The sequence below is a fragment of the Elaeis guineensis genome, chromosome 8, assembly GCF_000442705.2.
Source record: "Elaeis guineensis isolate ETL-2024a chromosome 8, EG11, whole genome shotgun sequence".
In the NCBI taxonomy this organism is placed as follows: Eukaryota; Viridiplantae; Streptophyta; class Magnoliopsida; order Arecales; family Arecaceae; genus Elaeis; species Elaeis guineensis.
The window spans coordinates 127,523,842-127,531,957 of record NC_026000.2 but is presented as its reverse complement, the minus strand read 5'-3'; the positions used below and the strand labels follow the sequence as shown (position 1 = coordinate 127,531,957).

Here is an 8,116-nt window from a genome sequence, read left to right as displayed (position 1 = left end):
ACATGCTTACTAAATGGAATTGTATATGATGCAAGCTTGATTTTATCCCTCTAGCTAATCTAACTATAGCATATTGCTGAAAGAAACTTGTTGTCATTTATTGGATGATGATGTGTGAAGCATATGCCTTATGCATGCTTGGTTATATCCCTCTGAATTTGTTATCCATGCATCAACTCAAAATGGAATGTATTTGTCCATAATGAGAACTGATTTCTCTTAGAATATATAACAAATTGGTTTGGAATATGCACAGCTAGTGTCCTGACATCGCCATAGGCTCCGTTTGTTGGATTTGAATTCTAAGTAGATGTGAGATCAAAGGAGCTCATTAAATGGTTCCTCTCACTGTACCAAGCCCCTGAAATCTTCATCATACTGGAGCAAATAAAAAAGATGAGTTTTAAGTTTCTAATCCAAGCCTCAAGGCACTCTTCATGCATGATTGATACTCTGTGAAATGTTTTTGTCACCTGCATGTTTACAAATGATGCAAGGCCTTGACATTCTATGTCATTCTTATCCATGTTTCCTAACCAATGTTGTTCTGAAAGAAAAAACTTTTGGTCACCACATCTACAAGTAGGAGCATTTGTCATACTTCAGTATTGCCATCTGAAAGCATTCTAAAATTCTGCAAGTGCATTTTGTTGATTTGTTTTTCAGCTGTCACAAGAACGTTCTCTCTCTCTCTCTCTCTCTCTCTCTCTGATGCTCATTGCACGTGTGCAACAAGGCATGTGGGTACAATATTTCTGGAAAGAAAAATATATTCCAGAGAGGGAAAAAAAGAGGTTAAGGTATGCAATTAACTCATGAAGCTCAGAGCAAAATAATAAGCAACCAACAGTGGCAAGGAGACCAGCATCCCAAATATGACCCTGCAAAAATGATCAAGACCAACAAATTGCATTAGAAAATACATCAATTGATGCATGCTGTGTAATGCATGGTTTTTTATGTCACTGGGATGACTTACGCTGTGCTAAGCACTTCAGCATGCAGACCATACTCCCTAGCAAAAATAAATGAAGTGATAGATTGGGGTATTGCAGCCTGCGCAACAACACAGAAGAAGCATTGGACACCCTGTTCTTGTTACATATGTAATATAAGCTTCACATACTTTTTGGCAAGCTCTGACCTCTCTCACATTGGGTTGAGAACATAAAACAAAAGAAGCAAATTAATTAAACAGTGAATTGAAAGCAATTCAAGTGCTTTTCATGTTAATTTTTGGATGAAAGAGTTGTCATGCACATGAGTTGGCCTTATAGCAGCTTATCAGAAAACTATGAAAGGAGGGTATTAGTTTTTGCCCTCCAAGTAGTGCATGCCAACAACAACAAGCAACTCGCTGTTTCGCACCAACTTATTGGTCTGTAACACTTTTTGCTCCAATTGTGGTACGAGATTGAATTAGCTCTTACTAGCACCCAATTGTTCAGATGGAAGAAGCTCTCGAGTCAAGATGGATGACTACATGGATGCTCATAGGGGTGCGCCGACCCATGTCGAATTCAATTTTTGCAGAAACCTTAACCCTACCCAACCAGACCTAGAACTTGACCAACCAACCCAAATCTAGCTCAACTTCGTAATTTCTAACTCAAACATGACTCGTTTGACTTGAGTTTAAGCCATCTGGCCATGCTGAAATACAGGCCAAACTCGAACTATATTAGATTAAGAGAAAAAGGGGATAGAATTGGGGAGGGTTTAAAGTAGGTTGGGTTTCGCCAACCTTTTAACTAAATCTAGATCAACTTTACACTAAGTGTTTGCCAACCCAAGCCCAATTTGATTGAGCAACATATATGTGTAACATGACGCTAACTAGGAGATGGGTGTGAGTTCCATTGTTAACCATTTCAAGTAGTTACATTGATTCTTAGATGGAGTAGGAGCAGCAATTTACTCCACCCTATCGAGTACCCAACCCTAATAGGATAGATTTTATCCGACTCACAGCGGATCCAGAGCATGTACAAAAAAGGTAAAACCTGCCCCAAACCTAACCTAGATATTTATAATTCATAATTTATCTCCCCAAGGCAAAAGAGAATTGATTTATATGCAAAAAATTGATTTTTGTAATTTTATTCAACCTGATCCATCCACCCGCCCCATCTAACTCTACTCACTTCGTCCCATCTTGAGGCAAATATGGAATATATAGATTAATAGCCGATCTCACTCATATCCAACCTATTGCCATCCTTGAGGTGGAGATCCTACTTGAATCAACTATTTGATATCTAAGTAACAACTTTTAAGCTTTCAGGGGATCCCACATCTAAAACAATGATATTTACCATTGGATACTTATTGGGAATTACTTGAATGTCTAATGAATTAGCATCCGATCCTCTCGCAAGGAAGGAGGAATCAGAGTCCCATTAGGGGTGAAAGTAAATATAATATTATTTGTCCGGATTCATTTTCATATCCGAATCTATCCTAATATAGATTAAAATTTAAGCATCCGATTAATATCCGTATCTGTCAAAGATAAATGGATATAGATATAAATAGACAATTACTCAATCCATATCCAAATATTTGATTCTACTTGTAATCTTATTTAATTTTATATAATATTTATTAATTTTTAAAAAAATATATATAGCTTTAAATTTTAATTATTTAATTTATATCCATATTTGTATTCATATTTTCAGTATTCGATTTATATCCGTATCTATTTAAAATAAATATGGATATGAATTTTTGCATTCAATTAATATTTATATTCATATTTGAATTCGTCAAACAAAATAATATAGATATGGATAACTAATATCTGATCCCTATCTTATCCGGTCTCAATCCCAAGTCCCATGTATAAAAAAAGATGTGCTGATCCATTAGAAAGACAAAATAATCTATAGCCATCCAACAAACAGCTATTGACAACCCTTAGAAAACGGACTACTAGTGATGTCAACTGCCAATATCTACTGCCAGATATTTGCAACTTCACTTATTTTTGGATTATCTTAACCAGATTCATCCTGAGAATTTAATAAAATTCCAAACCCTTTCTCTCAGTTATAACGGAGGTGGATCACGAAGCTGGAAAGTAGATAATTTTTTTATCAAGAAAGTTATATGTTATCCATTATGTTTGATATATCGAAAGATGATGGCTTCTCACAACGACAGTAACATATTTTTTAGAATACAATAATTTAAATAAATAAAAAAATGAATGCCAGATATTAATACAACCGCCATGGCGTAAGCCTTATATTGAAATCGTTACACTAACCATTACAACCAACGTATGCAAAGCCATAAAAGCCTCAACAATCATCAGAAACTTTTGAGCGTACACAAAGGTTACCTGTATGATCGCCACACGCAGAAGATCACCGCGAAGTCCGACGGCGATGGCGCCGATCGCCATGGCCGCCGGCCCTGCAGCAAACCTTAACGCCATTCCAAATGCGGTCAATCTTGGCCCACATGCAATTATCTTCTCTTGCGTTGCCATGAACAACCCTGCTCACAACGTACAAACCCAGATGCATGCATGGTTGGTTTTTTCAACAAGGATTGAAGCATTAGTAGTTAGTGATGTGAACTTGGAGATTAATTGTATGCATCCTTACCCATGCTAAACATTGCCAATCCAGTCCCTGCTCTTGACATGATCAGAACCGAACCCTCCATGATGCTTGGCATCTCAAGGTGCCACCTATTCCAAAAGAATTAGATCATCAGCCCGGAGGAAAGTGAGAGCACTATGGATTGTAAAATAATAACTATAGTGCACAATAGTATAATATACTACGTAGTATTTAGTTTATGAGTTTATAGTTTTAGGGTCTTTGCTCTCCGATGAGAACATTGGTGATAGGCCATCTACCTAATGGTAGTATTTACTAAAGAACACATGCCATGGACTTTCAGCGCAATGACATGATACACCCCCAATTAATATATTCTTTGATGCATGAAACATATGATGGAGTATTTCTTTTGAAAAATGAAAGATTGATTATTCCTGAACTTAGTTTATTGGATTATTAATTATGGATTTATAGTCAATTATTTTATAAATTTTTGAGATATGGATTGGTATTTAATTTTGGATTTAGATGCTCTAAATTAATCTTGATTTAATTACTTGATAATGATGGAATTCAATTTTTATTATATTTTATTTATAATAAATTTTAGTTAATTATGATAGATTGGCTTCATGTTATCGTAGGCTGTATCCCTCGATAGCACGGCTATATTATGTCCCAAATTTGGATGTGACATTTTATGCACCTTGTTTAGTGTAAATGTATCAGGTTAAGGTTCCATACATACCGGTTCGCGACAAAAGCCCAGGTGATGCCGACGATGCTCGCATATGAATTTGGATTCACTGCAAGCTTGAGCCACACAATCTTCATCAGTGACCAGAAGGCTGGCCGGTGTACCACCTCGGTCATATTGTCTTCAACATCCTTCTCTGCCTCTTGTTCAACAGACACAATACGAGCACCACCACCACTACCATCATGATCACTAGAGATGGCAGCCACCATAGCTTCCTGTATTCTTGCCTTCCTTAACTCAAGCACAAACAGGAGTAATGTTAGCCATACGATGGCTTGCACAACCGATAATTGTACCACAAGATCCTGCGCCCACTGACCATACATTCCATTGAGCAGTGGAGCACCGACGACCAAAGAATTGGTCAGAGTGCAGAGTGAGTAGCTGGTGATGGACCAACAGTAGCTCCCTTTGCTACTGCATTTGGCCCATGCAGCTAAAACCAACACGATGATGAGCTTTGAGATGGCATCGGCTCCAATAACGCGATAATTCATGGCATAGGGGTCGGTGTGAAGTGTGAACTCTAAAGTGAAGAAGGGAAAGGAGAAGTAGGCCACCATGCGGTTGATCGCTTCACACTGTTCTGGCGTGAAGATCCGCCACCACCGCACTGAGCCATAGCCAAGGCCAAGTGCGACGTAGAGAGGCACCATGGCCGCCACCACATTATATATATCAGCCCAACCTATCATCCCTCTCTTCTAATGTAATGAATTGCTAAGAAGAGTTTTGCCCTTTTAGTGGAAAGGCTACTGCATGGTTATGTGTTAAATGAGGGGATTGGTATATATAGGAGGAGGTAAGGGAGGGAAGAAATGGTGGAGGGAGACATGGAGCATTAGGAGGAAAAGGATGTGACGTGGATGGTGAATTAGATTCTAAAGTTGTGACGTGGATGATGGTTAAGCTTGAATGACAAGGAGAATTGGGATCAAGCCATAGAACATGCGTGGAATGGAATTAAATGGTTATTCCACCCATGTTGGCAAGAGAGTGTTTAACTGATTGTTTGGTTTATTCCTTAATATGCTAATCAAATGTTGGGGCGGCAAAGCACTTGTTTGGGAGAATATCGCACAAAGAAATAAAGGAATTAACCCTATATTTTTACAAGGGGATGTAGAAACCGGTGCTATAAAATCTTTACCGGCGTTTGTCCAAAAGTGCTGGCTTAGTATATTATTTTTCAAATTTTTTCAGCGGCCAGGTCAAGCCGTTAGGAAAAATCTCTTCTTTTTTTTTTTTCTAGTGGTTAAACCAAACTATTGAAAAAAAAATTCATATTATTCACCCTAACCTATATTTTCGAAATCTGCTAGGAAAAATCTCATTTTTCTTAACGATCAAATAAAATCGATGATCGAAGTCCATGTTATTCACCCCAATCCATATTATCCCAGTGATTTTCCTAATATGTTGGGAAGGTCTCATATTTCCCAACGAACAAGTAAAATCACTAGAAAAATCTGTATGTTATTCATCTCATTTTTTCTAGGATCAAGTAAAACTGCTGGAAAAAAATAAAAATTCTTATTTTTCCAATGGTCGAATCAAAATCACTGGATAAATATTGGGTTAAGTCCATGTTATCCTAGCCATTTTCCAAATCCGTTGGAAAAAATTTATTTTTTCGAACAATTAGATTAAAACCACCGGAAAAGTCCATATTATTCCATGTAAAATATTATTTTTGTGCCGATCAAATCAAATCGTCAAGAAAAATCATGTTATACGATGTAAAAAGATTATTTTTATATGAATTATCTAATTAAGATATTTATTATTTATTGACTGTCAATAGATTATTTTTTTTCTTTTTCAGATTTAGATACTTAATTACGGATGTAAATACTGTTTGGGAATGAGATTAGAAGTAGATTCGCTAATAGCTGGATTTCGATTTAATATTATGCCTTGTAAGATCATTAGTTGAGATCTATTTGATATAAAATCTTCGCATGCATAGTGATTTGTGAGATATTAAAGTTGATTTGATTAGTTAAATTTTAAATTAATTAATTAATTTATTTTATTATTTATTTATAATATCATAATGAGATGTATTGTATGGTTGTACGGAGTGTTTTCTATGAATATACGATGGTTCTGCGACTCCTCATTGTGATCTTGAATCAAAGATGTAACACCTCCCCTATAGACAATGACTCGGAGGTTGCCATGGCATGACGGTCACCGAGATGGTACCATGGCGGCCTCTAAGATGGTAATCCTTTTTTATTCTTCCATCATGTTTGACATAAATCCAGATATCCAACCCCCATTTGCAATTTTTAAACTTTTATTAAACTCTCAACCTAATTTTTAATGACAGATAAAGCATTACTAGTGAAAATCCAATGTGACATAGGAATTCCACGCCTTTGTTGCTTGCTAACCCCCTCTCATAAGTTGCAAGAACTAGAATAGGGTTTTAAATTAGTGGCATTGTATAGTTGAACTCGGACACTTGCATGGTCCATGTCATGCTTCCGGGGCATATAAATACATAGTTTATGTTAAAATTTTCATTGTGTGAGGCTCCAAGGCAGCAAGGCATGTTCCTCTTTATTAAATTATTCCACCAAATATTCAAGAAGTACTTCACCGGAAATTAAAAAAAAAAAGCCTGAGGAGTATAATATAGTAAAGAAATTGGAAAGAGTCGGCGAATTATATGGCACCTCTATAAATCTAAGTTTGTTCTCGGTTTGGATGGCTCATATTTTTATATGTACATGGAACAACGAAATGGGAGGGCACCTGAGAGTGTCCATCATGCTCCACGCTTTGCACTAATTTGTCCGTTTCGAATACACGCCAGATTTTTTAACTGTTGCGTCATCGGCAATATTATTGCCGCTTCGTTCTATTCTCTCATCCCCAAGGGTGCGAGCAGATAATGACGTTGCGGGAAATAGGACAAATTTTTTAATCGGCGAGGTGTTCGATGATGTCATTACATAATGGCCAATACCACGGATTTTTTTTATTATTTTTTATTTTCAAAAATATTGCTCCCATCTTATTTTCAAAACTGCCTCACGTTAAAATGATATTCAACCGGTAATTTCACGCCACGTAGGCATCGACTGATTTTTTTTTTGGACGAACGAAGGGAGGGGTGTGATCGGTGGGCGAACGAGGGAGGGGAGCACGGCCGGTGGCCGGTGTTAGGAGGGGAGCATGATCATGGGCCGGGGGCGATGTCGAGACGTGATGGACGGGGTGCCACGAGAGGAGGGAGTGCGGAGCAATGGTACGCGGTCGGGAGGGAGGCACGAGGGGCGGCGATGGCGCTGCATCGGGGAGGGGGGAGGCGCGGAGAGGCAGCGGTGGCCCGTGCGGGTCGGCCGTCGACAGGAAGCATGGTCGGGGATGGAGGAAGGAGAAAAGAAAAAAAAAAAAATATAAATTATAAATAATTTAATTTTTTTAAAATATTTTTTAAAAAAATATTTTTTAAAAATGTATTATTAATTGAAATCGCTATTTGGGCTTGTGATTTCATTGAAATTGCTAGCTGGGCCAACGATTTAATGAAATCGCCATTGACGATTTCAATAATAATATTTTTAAAATAAAATATTATTTTTAAAAATAATTTTAAAAAATTAAAAAATATTTTTTAAAAAAATTATTTATTAAATTAATAATTTATTATTATTTTAAAAATCTATTTTAAACTTCTGTGGCTCTGTGCCGAACACCCACAAGCCCCCTCTGATGCCACCCGCGGCTCCTCCGCACCCAGCCATGTATTTTTCAAAATTATTTTTTA

The 8,116-nt window shown here is 37.2% G+C and overlaps 1 protein-coding gene across 1 annotated transcript; it reads right to left on the bottom strand.

The window, feature by feature from the left end:
• Nucleotides 1-563: 563 nt before the first annotated feature.
• LOC105049666 (auxin efflux carrier component 5-like) lies at nt 564-5,030 on the bottom strand. Its single transcript, XM_073261814.1, has 6 exons — nt 4,485-5,030; nt 4,324-4,439; nt 3,615-3,700; nt 3,347-3,504; nt 980-1,056; nt 564-881 (listed from the first exon to the last, which is right to left on the bottom strand). The coding sequence occupies exons 1-6, from the start codon at nt 5,028-5,030 to the stop codon at nt 809-811; spliced, it is 1,056 nt and encodes a 351-aa protein (XP_073117915.1). The 3' UTR covers nt 564-808.
• Between the last annotated feature and the right edge of the window lie 3,086 nt (nt 5,031-8,116).

Coding starts and splice junctions, on each gene's coding strand:
- LOC105049666 (XM_073261814.1), bottom strand. CDS start 5,030: ATGATAGGTTGGGCTGATATATATAATGTGGTGGCGGCCATGGTGCCT. Junction 4,440..4,484: donor GTGGTGCTCGTATTGTGTCT/GTTGAACAAGAG, acceptor AATATGACCGAG/GTGGTACACCGGCCAGCCTT. Junction 3,701..4,323: donor TGGGCTTTTGTCGCGAACCG/GTATGTATGGAA, acceptor CTTTTGGAATAG/GTGGCACCTTGAGATGCCAA.